This window comes from Rhodnius prolixus, unplaced genomic scaffold (genome assembly GCF_049639745.1).
Source record: "Rhodnius prolixus isolate KJV_2025 unplaced genomic scaffold, Rpr scaffold_1, whole genome shotgun sequence".
Taxonomy (NCBI): Eukaryota; Metazoa; Arthropoda; class Insecta; order Hemiptera; family Reduviidae; genus Rhodnius; species Rhodnius prolixus.
In genome coordinates this window covers 4,597,616-4,614,838 of record NW_027411581.1, presented here as the reverse complement: position 1 = coordinate 4,614,838, position 17,223 = coordinate 4,597,616, and the positions used below count along the sequence as shown (strand labels likewise).

Below are 17,223 nucleotides of genomic sequence, written 5' to 3'. Positions count from 1 at the left end.
ACTTAGGGGGGGTGGACTTTGCCACAACCCCTTGTCTAAATTACTATCTATCTCTCGGAGTTAAATACTAGATCCAAATAATAACGGGCTGCACGCGGCGATTGGCTGTATTGATCTGCTTAATGGGCAGCACTCAGGAACTTTCGGACGATACGGACCGTGTCTAGGAGGACTGCCTTCTGCGCCTCTACAACCAGATCAGTGGATAGGCCCAACTCACCGTTGTTCTGGGCACGAGGCCACTCGTGGAAAGTATTATAGGCGCAATCGTCATTTTGTCCAGGTTGTACATTTCTCTCTTAGTTGGAAACTAAGGTCCTGGTACTTCCGGATCTTTTCGCCCCTGCTTTTCCGCATGTTATCATCATTGGGTATGGCGATATCGACGATATGTGCCACTCTACCCTTCCTATTTATAACTAGTATGTCCGGCTTGTTGTTAGCAACACTCCTATCCGTTACTATCTGAGTGTCCCAATATACTTTTGTGTGCGCATTCTGCAGCAGCGTCGGCGGATTATATTTATAATATGTTATTATTACTATTATTATTTTTTTATTTTTTTATTTATTTATTTTTTTTAACGATTTAAGGCGCGTCAACATCTAAGGTTATTGGCGCCCGAAGCTTTCTTCAGTGAACTGCCGGCCTCCGGACAGTGTTCTCTCGTTACAGACAACACTGTCCATCACCGGACAGTGAGCTGTAAGAAGCTCCTAGGAAGAAAAAATCTTGGGGTCAGCAGCTGGATTCGAACCAGGGACCTCCGCGTGGGAGTCTAGTATGCTAACCCCATAGCTAATCCCTTCCCTTTATATTTTTTTTTTTTTTGCGCATCAACAGCTGAGGTTATTAGCGCCCGGAGCTTTTTCCAGTGCACTGCCGGCCTCCGGACAGTGTTCTCTAGTTACAGACAACACTGTCGATCACCGGACAGTGAGCTGTAAGAAGCTCTTAGGAAGAGAAAATCTAAGGGTCAGCTGCTGGGTTCGAACCCGGGACCTCCGCGTGGGAGTCCAGTATGCTAACCTCATAGCTAATCCCTTCCCTTATATTATTATTATTATTATTATTATTATTATTATTATTATTATTATTATTATTATTATTATTATTATTATTATTATTATTATTATTATTATTATTATTATTTTTTTTTTTTTTTTTTTTTTTTTTTTTTTTTTTTTGGCGCATCAACAGCTGAGGTCATTAGCGCCCGGAGCTTTTTCCAGTGCACTGCCGGCCTCCGGACAGTGTTCTCTCGTTACAGACAACACTGTCCATCACCGGACAGTGAGCTGTAAGAAGCTCCTAGGAAGAGAAAATCTAAGGGTCAGCTGCTGGATTCGAACCCGGGACCTCCGCGTGGGAGTCCAGTATGCTAACCTCATAGCTAATCCCTTCCCTTGTTTATTATTATTATTATTATTATTATTATTATTATTATTATTATTATTATTATTATTATTATTATTATTATTATTATTATTATTATTATTATTATTATTATTATTATTATTATTATTATTATTATTATTATTATTATTATTATTATTATTATTATTATTATTATTATTATTATTATTATTATTATTATTATTATTATTATTATTATTATTATTATTATTATTATTATTATTATTATTATTATTATTATTATTTTATTAAAGTTAGACGAATCCGTGGATATACTGGATAGCCTGCTTAAAAAGAGGATGGTTTCTGAAAGTAAGTTGCAACCGCAGACTCAAACGGCAACAGTGACCGAAGCGTCGACTTCAGCACCAAGCATCAGTCAGGAGGAACAGAAAACAAGTGTGGATGCGGGGAGCGAACAAACTTCTGAGGAAGTCGCGGGGCCTTGGGAAACGCAAAGGTCAAGAGCCAAGAAGGAAAAAAATAGTCTAAAGAAGCGGGAAAATAGTCCAAATAAGCAGGAAAAAAGAAACAGAAAGCCCAAAGTAAGAAGGCGACCAGACGCAATATTAATAAAACCGGGTGAAGAAGAGACTTTCGCGGGAGTACTTAAAAAGATTCGCGAAAATATAAATCCAGAAGAGGTAGGTACGTCTGTGCAATCTTTGCGACGCACTCAAAAAGGTGACGTTCTGATTGAACTTGGGCAGCAGAGTGGGGCTCAGGAAGCGTTAATGGAGAAAATTAACACAGTCCTTGGGGATGCAGGAACTGTTAAGAAGCTGACTCCACGAGCGACTATTGAGATCAGGGACCTGGATAGTATGACTGTCGTGGAAGATGTCATAGCGGCCATAGAGAGGGAATGTAAGTATGAGGCTGGTGAAGTTGAAGTAAACCTGACTGAAGCTAATAATCGGGGGCAGAGATTGGCTTTTGCCAAGATTAATGAGAAGGCTGTTTCTATGCTTCTAGAAACATCGCGAATCAAGATTGGATGGGTAAATTGCCGCATACGGCGCAAAACTGTGGTAGACAGGTGCTTTCGTTGTCTGGGATACGGGCATCGGTCAAGTAACTGCAAAGGGCCAGATAGACGTGAGGATTGTTTTCGATGCGGACAAAAAGGCCATAAGGCCAAGGACTGTAAAGGAGCTCTGAAATGTATGTTATGTACTGAAAAGGAGCTTACTAATACGAATCACGTGCCTGGTACAGGAAAATGTGAGGTATTTAGGAAAGCTTTGGATCATGCGAAAAATCGGTCTGCATGACAATAATGTTACAGGGAAACTTACACAGGAGTGTTACAGCGCAGAATCTCCTTCACCAGATTCAACGTGAAAAAGAGGCAGACATATTGCTTATTAGTGAGCAACACCATGATTCTGCAGATGCTCAGTGGTTTTCGGATGTACTAGGAACAGCGGCCATTTGGGTACCAACTAGGAGAAATGGAGCTTTTGTTGTAAATCACGGAGCTGGACAAGGTTACGTTTGGGTGAAATGCGCGGACATTTTTTATGTGAGCTGTTACTTCACCCCGAATATGAGCATTCACGATTTTCGGGAGGAAGTCGACAGACTGGAAGATACAGTCCAAGATTTGGGCCGGGCAGTTATAGTGGCTGGAGATTTTAACGCCAAGGCAGTGGAGTGGGGTATGCCTTCTACAGACGCTAGAGGGAGACATGTTTTGGAGATGGCAGCTAGGCTAGGACTCACGGTGGCTAACGTGGGAAATAAAGCGACATTCAGGAGGCCTGGATACACTGGGACGATCCCGGATATCACTTTGGTAACGGAGTCCTTAGCGCGGTTTATAAGAGACTGGAGAGTGATTGAAGACTTTACGGGAAGCGATCATCAGTATATCACCTTCAGCCTTCAACGTATCCAGAGCAGACTTTCAGGTAACGACGGGAAAGAAACCGGATGGAATGTAGCCAAGTTGAATGAGGACATCCTTGCGTTGGCCATCAATAGGGGCAAAGATGCAGTTCTGTCTGAGAGGGGCTCTCCCGAAGACACTGTCAATGCCACCATGCGTCTCGTACGCCAAGCTTGTGACGAATCTATGCCACGAAGAAGTAAATTTAGAGGAAGGAAGACTGCTGTATATTGGTGGACGGCAGAAATCGCTGAGCTTAGGAGAAAGTGTCTGCGCCTAAGACGTATTGTCACAAGAGCTAGGAGACGGAATAGGGACGAAGCAGTAGAAGAACACGCCCAGTTTAGTCAGGCAAGACGAGAACTCAAGCATGCCATTTTTAGGAGCAAGCAGCTCAAATGGGAAGATCTAAAACGGGATTTAGATAATGACCCGTGGGGATTGGGATACAAGATTGTGATGCGCAAACTAGGATCCCAATCGCCAACACCCAAGATGGATGCGAGGGATATGGGCAAAATAGTGTCCGCACTATTCCCGACCCACCCGCTGAGTAGCCGAGAACAGTACTTTCCCTTATTGGAGGATGTACCACTGTTCACGGAAGAGGAATTAAATCAGGCTGTTGGCTCTCTCCAGAACAAGAAGGCCCCGGGGCCTGATGGTATTCCCTCGGAGGCACTAAAAGTGATCACCCGATCGTGCCCACAGTTGTTGCTGAATATGTTCAACTGCTGTCTCGAAGTTGGAATCTTTCCAAAAATATGGAAAATACAGCGGCTGGTTTTAATTAGCAAAGGGAAGGGCGATGTGAATTCCCCGTCAGCTTACAGACCTCTGTGCATGCTGGATACAGCGGGGAAACTGTTAGAACGTCTCCTTAAGCCACGGTTGTCTGCGGCCATTCAAGAGGCTGGTGATTTATCTGAAAGACAGTACGGCTTCAGACGAGGTCGGTCTACCATTGGGGCTGTACAAGAAGTGGTGAGAACTTTTCATCTAGCACAGCAGGGAAATCACTACTCCAGAAGAATTGTATTACTGGCCACATTGGATGTCCGTAATGCGTTCAATTCAGCGAAGTGGTCGGATATGTTGAGAGCACTGGAGTCTGTCTTTAGAATACCGCCCTACCTTCTCCGCATAGTACAGAGTTACCTTTCGGACAGGCAGCTGAGGTATGAAACTGCAGACGGGCCGCGTAGCAAAGAGATCACGGGAGGAGCTGCTCAGGGGTCTATCTTGGGGCCGGATCTGTGGAACGTCTCCTACGATGGTATTCTGCGTATGGAAATGCCGGACAGTTCTTTTTTGGTAGGATATGCTGATGACATCGCTGCCGTTATTGTCGCACGTGATACTGAGGATGCTCAGATTAGGCTGAATCAAGTAATGAGGCGCGCGACCTCTTGGCTGAGGGACCACGGTCTAAGTTTGGCATCAGAAAAGACAGAAATAGTCTTACTCACAAGGCGACGTATCCCCACGAGAGTGCATGTTTGCGTAGCTGACGAGACGATTGTCACCAGCAGCGCGGTAAAGTATCTGGGGATTCGCCTGGATACTAAACTCTCGTTTTGGGAGCAGATCAGGCACTCTTCGGAGAAAGCCGCGAGGGTGACATCAGCTCTGAGTGGGCTTATGTCAAACGTTAGGGGACCGACGTCAAGTAAACGCCGACTTCTGATGTCGGTAACGAACGCCATACTTCTGTACGGGTGTGAAGTTTGGGCTGACGCTCTTAAGAAGGAAAAGTACCGAAAGCAGATGGCTTCGGTACAAAGAAGAGGAGCGTTCAGGATCGCCTCATCCTACAGAACGGTCTCGGAGCCTGCGGCATTGGTGGTGGCTGGAGTGATCCCCATCGATTTGTTGGCCCAGGAACGTAAGATGGCTTACGATTTAAAGGAAGTCCTCGGAAGATCGGAGGCGAAGGTGGTGGCCAGGGATCACTCTATTCGGTCCTGGCATGAGAGGTGGCGGACGGACACCCGAGGCAGATGGACTGCACGGCTCATTGGCGATCCTTCTGAGTGGGCTGGAAGAAAGCATGGCGAGGTCGACTACTACCTCACCCAGTTTCTTACAGGGCACGGGTGTTTCACCTCGTACCTGTATAGGATGGGGAAAGTTGGAGACCCGTCATGCATCTTCAGAGACTCTAACCTCGATGACGCCCATCACACATTCTTTCTGTGTGATAGATGGGTGTCGGAGAGGGAGAGATTGGAACAGGAGATCGGAAGAATTACGCCCGAAAATATAGTGGGGATTATGCTCTCTCACAAAGACTGCTGGGACCGGGTGGTTGCCTTTGTTAAGGTGGTGTTAAGGAGAAAGAAACAGGAGCTGGACTTCCGTCTGCTCCTGTCGTAATAAAGACTAATTAAATCCGGTGGGAGCTCGTATGAGCTATTGTGAGGCACCACCTTGATGTAATGCGCAAGTGGTTCCAAGGTGGGTTTCAATGCCTCTAGGGGAGGTGGGTTTTTTAGTGGGTGAGGGTCCCACATACCGTGGGCATTTCACCCACGACGATGCATTATGCATTTTTCCCCCTCCAAAAAAAAAAAAAAAAAAAAAAAATTATTATTATTATTATTATTTAGTTATTAAGACCTAAACTGCTTTCGGATCACAAAAAACGGATTTACAACATCTCTGTAACAAAAGCTAAGAGGAGCTAGAACTTCATGGTTCAACCAAACATACAAACATACGGACAATTGGGGCATTTTAATCTAAAAATACTACACATTCTACATTTCTAATCCTCCCGTACTTATTATTATTATTATTATTATTATTATTTTTTTTTTTTTGGCGCATCAACAGCTGAGGTTATTTGCGCCCGGAGCTTTTTCCAGTGCACTGCCGGCCTCCGGACAGTGTTCTCTAGTTACAGACAACACTGTCGACCACCGGACAGTTAGCTGTAAGAAGCTCTTAGGAAGAGAAAATCTAAGGGTCAGCTGCTGGGTTCGAACCCGGGACCTCCGCGTGGGAGTCCAGTATGCTAACCTCTTAGCTAATCCCTTCCCTTATATTATTATTATTATTATTATTATTATTATTATTATTATTTGTTTTTTTTTGTTTTTTTTTTTAAATTTCTCGCGGCCCGCAGGCAAGGGAGGAACCTGTTTTCTTTATCTGGTATTACGGTTCTTACTGGAACCGGACAATTGTCCTATGATAAAGACAAAAGAAAAAGAAAAATATGTCCGTCCTAGTCTCTAGCGTCTTCCCTTAGCACTTCCCTTACAATGCGGCAGGTGTGGAGAACCACAGCCTGCTGCATCTCGTATATGATGGTCCTCCTGATTCCCATCATGCAGAGGCCCTCCCCCAGCGACCGCGGCACAAGTCCCGTGGCTGAAATAATCAACGGGACTATCTCCACCCCTGAGACTCCTCTCCATACAGCAGATATTTCTGCCGCCAGTGGCCTGTATTTAGCCAATTTCGTGGTATACGCGCGGGCTATGTTGGCGTCATCCGGGACAGATACATCAATCAGCCACACCCTGCCTGTTATTTTGTTATGCCAGATCACATCCGGCCGGGTGTTGGCGACGGCATGGTCCGTCAGTACCTCTTTGTCCCAGTACAAGAGACACCGCGCGTCTTCCAGCACGGGCAGGGGATCATACTTGTAGTATGGGGGGGCATCTTGAATCAAACCGAGTTTCTGCGCCAACTCTCTGTGTAGGATCCTGGCCACACTGTTGTGCCTTTGGAGATAGTCTCTTTGTGCCAGCAAGGGGCACGCCGCTAGCAGGTGGTGAACTGTCTCCGGCGCAGCCCGGCATAGTCTGCACCTGACGTCGGCGACACCGCTATCGTTCATGATGCGGTTCCTGTAGTACCTGGTGGGAACAACCTGGTCCTGTATCGCGATGAGGGCACCTTCCGTTTCCGGGAACAGCAGCCCACGCGTCAACCAGGCCACGGTCGCCTCCTTATTATTATTATTATTATTATTATTATTATTATTATTATTATTATTATTTAGTTATTAAGACCTAAACTGCTTTCGGATCACAAAAAAACGGATTTACAACATCTCTGTAACAAAAGCTAAGAGGAGCTAGAATTTTATGGTTCAACCAAACATACAAACATACGGATAATTCGGGCATTTCAATCTAAAATACTACACATTTTACATTTCTAATCCTTCCGTACAGTCTCTCGCCCCCAGACAATCCTCCGACGCCGACTGAAGCGTCAGTGGCCACGAGATCTCCTTCGGGGCTGACCAGCGAAATGGGGTTTACGTCCAGAGTAAATTGTTATGTAAAAAAAAAACTCTAATTCTATCTCATCTTCACATTCACACATCTTACCTTTTGCTGACCCGTAATTAGGATCTTTTCGTAGATCCGTAGTGTTGATGTTCGTTGAGTTGTTCAACCCTTTGCTGGAGCACTGTTTCCCAACAGCTGCTTACATTGAAACGATGGAAGTGTTGTTTGACACGAGTCAATCCGCAGCGCACTGAACAGGCTCCGGGCTGCATCAACTTTGGGTCTATGTCCACTCGCTTTTTAGTGGAAGAAAATTTAAGAAGATTTCCAGAATGGAAGCTGGAATGCAGAAGTACACATACCATGTTGTAAAAACATTTGACACAATCGCAAAACTTGCTTTTTTTCTGATGAGGGTAGAGGAATAAGTAAAAACTGTAAAAGTCCTATGGCAAATAGAATCGCAGATGTGTTGTATGGAACGAGTATTGAATATTTAATTCTTTCAAGGAGCAGGAAGTTGTATAGATTTCTATTAAGGATGCAAAAAAAGAAGAAGAAGAAGAAGAAGGGTAGCCAGTGAGGAAGAGGTAGTACGTAAACAGTGATGACGTCGTAGAGTTGTAAAAGTACGCGCAGAGTGTTGCGGGGGATGACGATATTCCTAAGTAGTCTGAGGAAAGAATACCAGGGAATACCGAGGAGAGGATGGAGGCAATGGAAAAGTTGTGGAAAAGCGGCCTTGAACTGCACCCAGCTGTGGAACACACTTTGGAGGCGGTGAAAAATCTTAGGGGTGGCCAGGGGTGGTAGAGAATGTGACGTGCTTCTCTCTCTGGATGGAGGGGGAAGTGCTAGTTGTGACGCACTTCTTTTCTCTCTCTCTGAACTCTCCTGTTGGCAGCACTGTACCTCTCTTCCTGCAGACTTCCTAACAAACAGCCAAGCGGTCTTTAGCAGTCATAACTATACTTCTTTCTTGCTCTCAGAAAACCCTCTATCTCTTCCTGTTTCTCCCAGATTTATCCATCAGTTCAGTCAATCGTCTTCACACTACGCCAAGTGGAACAGCTGAGGAAATCTACATCCGCTGCAGTGCCTCTAGCGGTGAACACCTGGACTTTTTCTTACTGCTGGGCTCACGATTTTGAGTTATGCGTTTTCCCCAAACTTTGAATTTTGGAAGAAGATTTTATTTTGCCAAATAATTTCGAAAAATTTGACATTACACTAAAATAGTTCCTCCTCAGTGCTGCCCTAAATCGATTTTCCCTAGAATCATTATTTTTATTTCTTATTGATCAATTTAGAGATATTTTATTGAAGCATACAATCATTTTTTTTTTTTGTTTTTTTTATCGTAGACTGCATGTTGATTGTATCTCTGTCCGGTTTCGAACTTCTATCCATTATCAGAGTGGGGATTAATAGGTTTAATTTAGAGGCTTCATCTTCATGTCAGAGATACAATAAACATGCGTTCTACTGTGAATAAAATCAAAGACAATAACAATAATTTTGATTCAATAAAGTTAAATAAAATTTTCTATAAATAAAAGTACTTATTAGTCGAAACCTAGTACCGCAATACATCTTAGCTTTGCGGGTCTAGCCTCTAACCGCTCGGTTATTGTGGCGACTAGCAAACATACTTTGCTATAAATTTCTCATATTAACCATTAAAGGTATAGACTGGGAATATAGCCTAGTACCGCAATACATCTTAGCTTTGCGGGTCTAGCCTCTAACGCTCGGTTATCGTGGCGACTAGCAAACATACTTTGCTATAAATTTCTCATATTAACCATTAAAGGTATAGACTGGGAATATAGCCTAGCACCGCAATACATCTTAGCATTGCTGGTCTAGCCTCTAACCGCTCGGCTACCGTGGCGACTAGCAAACTTACTTTACTATAAATTTCTCATATTAACTATTAAAGGTATAGAGTGGGAATATAGCCTAGTACCGCAATACATCTTAGCTTTGCGGGTCTAGCCTCTAACGCTCGGTTATCGTGGCGACTAGCAAACATACTTTGCTATAAATTTCTCATATTAACCATTAAAGGTATAGACTGGGAATATAGCCTAGTATCGCAATACATGTTAGCATTGCGGGTCTAGCCTCTAACCGCTCGGCTATCGTGGCGCCTAACACATAATAATACGAAGGATTGGCTGATTGGTTAGCGAATACTGGATTCCAACGTGGAGATCCTGGGTTCGAATGAAGCTGCTGGCCTTTAGATTTTCTCCTCGTAGGAGCTTCTTATAGCTCACTGTCCGCTGTGATGGACAGTGTTGTCTACGGGCACCAATAACCTCAGATGTTGATGCGCCTTAAACACCCATTCCCCCAAAGAAAACCACTCTACAAGTAACGCTTTACAAAGTACATTCCCAATTAAGTGCCTTTCTAATAATTAAATGAGATGACCTCATGGCCCCACTTCCGCTTCAAGCGACGCTAAAGCATAATCTTCAACAAAATTTAAACTCGTCCCGAAGGCCACCTTCCGGAAATAAGAGGTGGTGAGGCGCCAATACTGAATTATTTTGCGGAAAAAAGCAGATTTAAAAATTCAGGCTGAAAAAAAAAATTGACTGGAAAATGCAGGCAGTTACTTATTCTATTGTTATTGTTCCCTTTTTTCAGGGGAAGTCACTTCCTGTGCGATGTGGAGGTGAGATTTGAAGTCTAACACTTTTCCAGTAATTTCAGCCAAATGTAAAATTTAAAAAAAAAAATGGTATTAGGAAGGAAGTAAAATTTTTGAAGAAAATCTTTAAATTTGTAAGAATTTTTAGTAAAAGCAAAGAGTTTTTTTTCTGTAGCGGAAATTGTTGAAACGTGCTTACACACGACTACGTACTTCAAGTAAGCGGAAGGAATGGTTCTGCTTGTGATTGCAGTTATGTAAATAGCCTTCGGTTATTGGGGGGCGAATTAAAAAAAAAAGAAAAAACGGATGAAGAAGTGAAGAGAAGGAAGTGGGAGAGAGAGAGAGAGAGAGAGTGATAGACTCACTTCCCCCTAAAGAGAACCAAACACAGATAAGGGAAGTTTAGCAGGAAAGCAGGAGAGAATGATGACGGGGAAAAGTTGTGAACATCAAACGTCCGGTTTTGCTGATGCTGCTCTTGCTGATGATGACGACGCGTGATAGAAAATACTGGGCATGATTAGAAAGGGAAGGGAGAAAAACATTTTGGCGTTAAGTGTTTTAGTGTGAGTTTAGTGTAGGCCGGTTTGGTTGGTATGGTGAAGAGTTACCGTTCCAACCGAAATCCATTTAAGCAGGGGAATGGACGAATTGGGAAGAAGGGGGGTGTTTTAAGGGAGCTGGCCCTGATATATATATTTGTGGGGGGGAGGAGGTAGAGAGAGAGAGAGGGATGATGGAGAAGAAGGAGATAGCAGGGCGGACGGTGAAGGAAACGTAAAAAACCTTCTAGCCAAGCCTTTAATACGAGGATAGCAATGAATAGGGGTTGTACTGGCAGTCCAGGTTTTTGGGGACTGGGGATGATGGTCTATACGAGTGTGGCTGCAAGAGAGAACGGAAGAATTGGTAGGTGATCCCGTGGGGCGGGGGTGGTGGTGGTGGAAGTGGCGGTCCCTTGGTTACGGCCAGCGTTGCTAAGGGGGATGAACATTCTTCGGGGGGAGAGTTTTTTGACCAGCGGTCCCCCCAAAAAGGAGCGGCGGGGTGCCCTTAACCAAGGGTATATATAGAGTAGCTGTGCGCATGTCATGTAGGCTTATTACTTTGCCCACCCGCTAAAACGTCCCTGCTCATCCTTCTAGGAGACTTTCTCCCTCTCTGTCTTTTCCTTTACTCCCCTTCTCGCGCTCTTTCTTCTAGTTCCCCTCACACACACACAGAGTTGGCCAAACAACTGTGGGGGTGGAATGCCTTGGAAACAAGATGGCCGCTTTTCACTGTCTCCTCTCTCTCTCTCTCTGGCTCTGTCTCTCTCTAGCACAAACACTCTCTCAAGTATTCTCCCCCATGTTTAAGGCGGCCAGACCATTAGAAAGGTTTTTGGGTAGGATCGGAGGAGTTCAGGAGGATGAAAAAGGAGAGGGCTCTTACCCGCTCTAAGAGAGTAAGGAGAAGCTGAACAAGAAGAGTGTGTAGGATGTATGTTTTCGTTGAGGAGAAGAGGTACTCCCTCCGCGGGGTTACCCTAACATCCTTGAGTGATGGCAGCCTGGAACATAAGATGTATTACCTTTTACTCCCTAAAGGTACGTCAAACCACCCTCCTCCAACAAAGAAAAGGAGACCAAGGCTTTTGTCGATAAATACCATAAATTACCCACCCAAAGCGAATCCCCCTACATCCTTCTTAGTCGCTCTCTTTCTACTCCAGGTTTCCCTATATATTTGTTAACCCTGACTGGTACAGCACATACTACAGCTCTTTTCCAGCCACAGAATCGACGAGGTGAAGAGCTAGAAGGACAGATCACCGGCGAGACTTTGCTCTGGGCCTGTTCATACACAAGCCCACAACCATACCCCTCCACCGACTGTCTATCTTAAAATATATATGCTCCTCTATTTATAAAGGTGGAGAAACCATGTTCCCTAATAACTTCAGGCCCTTATTATACCCTTATGTTTATTCACACTAAAACTTATAATTAATTACCTATACTAAATACTAACACAAATTCCCTAGAGTTATCCTTAAATAAAATTCGAACATTTTCCACTATTCTAAACAAAATTTATTTTAGGGATCTGCTTTTGGTTATATTTTAATGATTTATTATTAAGCTCGTGTTGTTTTCAATAAAACTTTATTTTTAGTCAAGTAAAGTAAATTAAAGTAATTGCCTATTTTTTCAGGTAGACTTTACCTCCAACTACCAAATTAGGTGTCGTGGACAGAGGCGACTAGCAAACATACTTTACTGCAAAATTTCTCATATTAACCATTAAAGGTATAGACTGGGAATATAGCCTAGTACCGCAATACATCTTAGCTTTGCGGGTCTAGCCTATAACCGCTCAGCTATCGTGGTGACTAGCAAACATACTTTACTATAAATTTCTCATATTAACCATTAAAGGTATAGACTGGGAATATAGCCTAGTACCGCAATACATCTTAGCTTTGCGGGTCTAGCCTCTAACCGCTCGGCTATCGTGGTGACTAGCAAACATACTTTACTACCTTAACAAAAACTTACAGTTTAAAAAGTTAAGTATAAGGGTTGATTAAACGCCAAAAGGTACACAAATCAGCAAGTACCCAACATTTCATTAATACTTCATTGATATTATTTAAGTAATTTTACCGCATTAATTTTCATTAATATTTTTTAAGAATTTATTAGATGTCACATACCCTTTTGCTGGCCATTTTCATCTACAAAATATTTGTTCAAGTAGCACACCATTTAACTTAGATTGACTGTAATATCTATTTATCTATAATAATCAAACTATTAATCACTGGTGAAAAAGAAAACGTTATAAAAAATAAAAAAATATGAGGCTAAAAAATTCATAAACTTTTTTAAAAATTGCTTACACCAACTTACATCAATGATTTTATTTATTTATTTTTATTTTTAAATAAAAATCGTCGGTTTAAGTTCATTCTTCGATTAAAGTAATTGTTATTTTATGTAGTAGTCAAACGTTTATAATAATAATAGGTAATAATTATCTGGCTTTATCGCAAATAATATAGTTTTCTTCAATTACATTCTCAATCTAGGTATTCATCCCACAATGTTGTGTATATGTAATATAAAATAAATAAGATATGCATATTTTTAGGACAGCTAATTATTCCAGTATTTTACCATAAGTAAAATTAGGGGAACTAAATTAAATTACAATTGAGAAATGAATAAATAATGTTGAATAATCTACTTGTTATTAACTGTGTGTTATTTGTCCTCACGAATATTTCGGTAAGACGAATTCAAGACTGAAATATTGTTTTAAATCCTCCGTGATTCAAATTTAAACAGTAGCCGACTCTAAATTTGTCTTTTTCTAATTTAACATGCATGTATATGTGACATCTTCAGAATAAAGGGCACATTAAAGAGAAATCAGAAGAATAATTTGGAATAGAGTTAAAATAAAGTACCTATTTATACGAAGAAATAATATACATTTTATCACAATTATAACTATTATGAATGAACTGGCCAGCATAAGGGTATGTGACATCTAATAAATTCTTAAAAAATATTAATGAAAATTAATGCGGTAAAATTACTTAAATAATATCAATGAAGTATTAATGAAATGTTGGGTACTTGCTGATTTGTGTACCTTTTGGCGTTTAATCAACCCTTATACTTAACTTTTTAAACTGTAAGTTTTTGTTAAGGAGATTTTTGTACCTTTTGGATAGATTTTCCTTTTTGTCTATTAGCAAAGTTACGTCTGCTTTACAGATTTTTTTAAAATTTGGAATAAGCTATTCTATCATTATAACCTGATAAGCCGTTAAGTCGGAACCGTAACTACCACTGGAGAGATCTTTTTAAAGAATGGTTATAGTTGCGGTCCCCAAACCATCCTCAATAACCATTTTTTTGAGAAAGCGTTTTGAATAAAATAGGAAGGTATTTTACGTAAATAGCAAAATTAAACTGCGATTTCAGTACTTCCTTTTAAGAGGAGCAAGAAAAATAAACTGCGATTACAGTACTTCTCCCTAAAAGGCAAAGATTATGAATCGAACGACAATTCATTGATGTAAATCGGTTCACTCATTGATAATTTTAACGATTGCAGTACTTTTTCTTAGTAGGTGTAAGAGCATGATGGCACTTCACAGCCACGTAGAGGAGCTTTAATCACTTCTTCGTGCTAAATTTTATCAAAATCGGACTAAGCTTTGTAGAAATATTGGTAATAATAGTTTTAGAAAGGGCCTTATTTGGGTGGGGCAAACTTCCCTCCTTATGAGGCATAACGTCGAGACTTTTAAAGTGCAAATCTGTACAAAATTTCGATTCGAATGACACTTCATTCATGAAAATCGGTTCACGTGTCGATAATTTGAAACGATTGCTATACTTCCTCTTAACAAGTGTAAGAGCAGATCGTCGCTTTATTGTTAGGTAGGGGAGCCCTAACCCTATCATCCTAACAAATTTTATCAAAATCGGGCCAAGATTTACAGAGTAATTAGTAATAATAATTTTGGAGGGGGCCTTACATAAAGGGAGCTAACTCCTCTCCCATTCGATGTACAGGGCCGAGACCCCCAAAAGGCACATCTACATAAAATTCCGAATCGAATGACACCTCATTCATGAAAATCGGTTCACGCGTTTAGGCGCTACGTTGTTTACAAAAAAGGTAACAACAAGAACAACAACAACAACAACAACAACAACAACAACAACAACAACAACAAGAACAAGAACAAGAACATTTTTTGAAAAAGCCGTTTTTGCTCATTTTCGGCAACTTTTTTCTCGAAACCTATTAGATGTGGGTGGTTGCAAAAAAATTACAGTTATAAAGGATTGTTTGGAGTAAGATTTAAAGAAAATTTGGGAATTTTATCTTTTATAGAAAAATAGAAAAAAATTGTCAAAGTTGGGTGTTTTTCAACTTTACACTTTTTCGTGCAGTTTTTGATGGTCAACCCTTATACAACTGTCCTACCGGACAGTTTTAATAAATTTCTCATATTAACCATTAAAGGTATAGACTGGGAATATAGCCTAGTACCGCAATACATCTTAGCTTTGCGGGTCTAGCCTATAACCGCTCAACTATCGTGGCGCCTTTTTTAGTAAAGTATGTCCAATCTGAATGTGTTATCTGCAATTTCATTGAAATAATTAACCTAGAATATTGTGGTGTTGTAAAATTATTAGTTTCGACCGTCGAAAAGATAATTCTTCAAATGTTGAAGAAGGTTTTTATAAGAAGTTTTTTTCTTTTTTATTCGGCACAGAGAAGAAATGGATTGTCATCCTTCTTGTTAATGTATAACTGGAATCTGCAACAGCTGAAGAAAAAAAAAAGTCGGAAGTCGTTAGCTGGCCTAAGTCAAACGCGAGAACTAATAATTTGGGCGTCGATTTGTTACCGTGGATTGGAAGCACTCCAGTTTCCGCACTCACTTCAAAAAGGAAACTGAGCAAGCTTTGGATGGGAGTCGATGGTGTAGCCAAAAGGGAGCTAAAAAGAAGGAGAAATCGTTTTCATTTGCTGGATAGGTCCTCTTTTTTGGGATACAGAAGGGATTGGAAAAGGTCCGCAACATCGAAGGTCCTTTGCACCGGAACTATATCGGAGAATAGACACTTTACTATACAGCCTAATTTTCACTAACATCTAATCAAGTCAAAACTGACCAAGGGATCTTTTTGCTATGTAACTGGCGAATATTACACCAGCAGTCTTCTGGACAACTGTAGCTAAGTTAGTCCCTAAAGGTACGTCAAACCACCCTCCTCCAACAAAGAAAAGGAGACCAAGGCTTTTGTCGATAAATACCATAAATTAAGTTAAAGTTAAAACTACGAATTTTAGGAACTTCCATCCTATTTGCCAGATTCTATCATCCTCTGATTTCCGCCCAATCACCAAATCTAAAGAAATTTGTGGCTGGATACAGTTTTTAGTCAAATGAAAGGATCAACTCTGTTTATTAACTAACTTACATTAGTAATTAGAGTGGGGGTTATATTAGTTCTAAGTACAAACTATAAACATAACAGGTTATAGCAGCCATAAATGGTAATTTCGAATACCTCTCCTTAATTGAGCTTCATAGGACAGAAACTGTTCACCGGGTAAAACTTCGGAAAATGTGCAATGAACTAAAAAAAAGAAAGAAAATGCTGGAAAATAAATGCATTTTTTTAACTATACTCGTATATCTCATTTAGGGACAGGACTAGGATCAACAAAGAACCGGGAGACTGGACCGGGCATTGTTGATGTTGAAACTGTTGTGCTTCTGCACAAATCTAAAATCATCTAGAATCTTCTAACTAGACACTCCAGTACTTCTCTCTTTCTAGTAAATATTGGCCAGCTTTTTCTACTTGTGTTCGTTCCCTTGGTTAGTCTCGCCTTCTCCGTGCGATCTAATCCAGCAGTAGAAAAGCTCCAGGGTTTCTGTTTATAGCTCCCAAATAGAGCTACTGTTGGCCTATTTTTGAACACAAGTCTTTCTTCCAAGAATGGAAGGTATCGCAGCCTCCATTACGGCACAAATGAGGAAGAAACCGTCATGTTGTTACGCAATAGTTCACGTTCTGACGCAATAATTCTGGGTTCAAGCTCAGCCCTTAATATTTCTCTTCATCAACTGTCCACTGAGCAACGGAAATTGACGCTATTACCAACTTAGTATTATTAGAGTAAATTTTATATTATGCTGAATTTTTTTGTAGTAATCCTTTACCGGAAGTGGGAATTTCTTCGACGTTTTGGCTTTCGTTACTCGAATTCTGGCAGTTAATTTTTTTTTAAATGATTATGATTAAAATTTATTTTAATTAAGTCGAAACTGACCAAGTCCTTAGATATCATAAATAAATTTGAAGACAACTTCACGTCAGATTGTTATTTTATTTTTGCAATAGTAATTATTTTTCAGCTTAAAATGGTTTCAAAATTACTAGATTTCATTATTACGCATATTTCTATTATTTTT

General features: G+C 41.0%; 1 protein-coding gene across 1 annotated transcript; it reads right to left on the bottom strand.

Moving 5' to 3' along the window:
- Positions 1 to 6,537: 6,537 nt before the first annotated feature.
- LOC141446314 (uncharacterized) lies at positions 6,538 to 7,158 on the bottom strand. The gene has a single exon (XM_074112874.1). The coding sequence runs from the start codon at positions 7,156 to 7,158 to the stop codon at positions 6,538 to 6,540; it is 621 nt and encodes a 206-aa protein (XP_073968975.1).
- Positions 7,159 to 17,223: the final 10,065 nt, after the last annotated feature.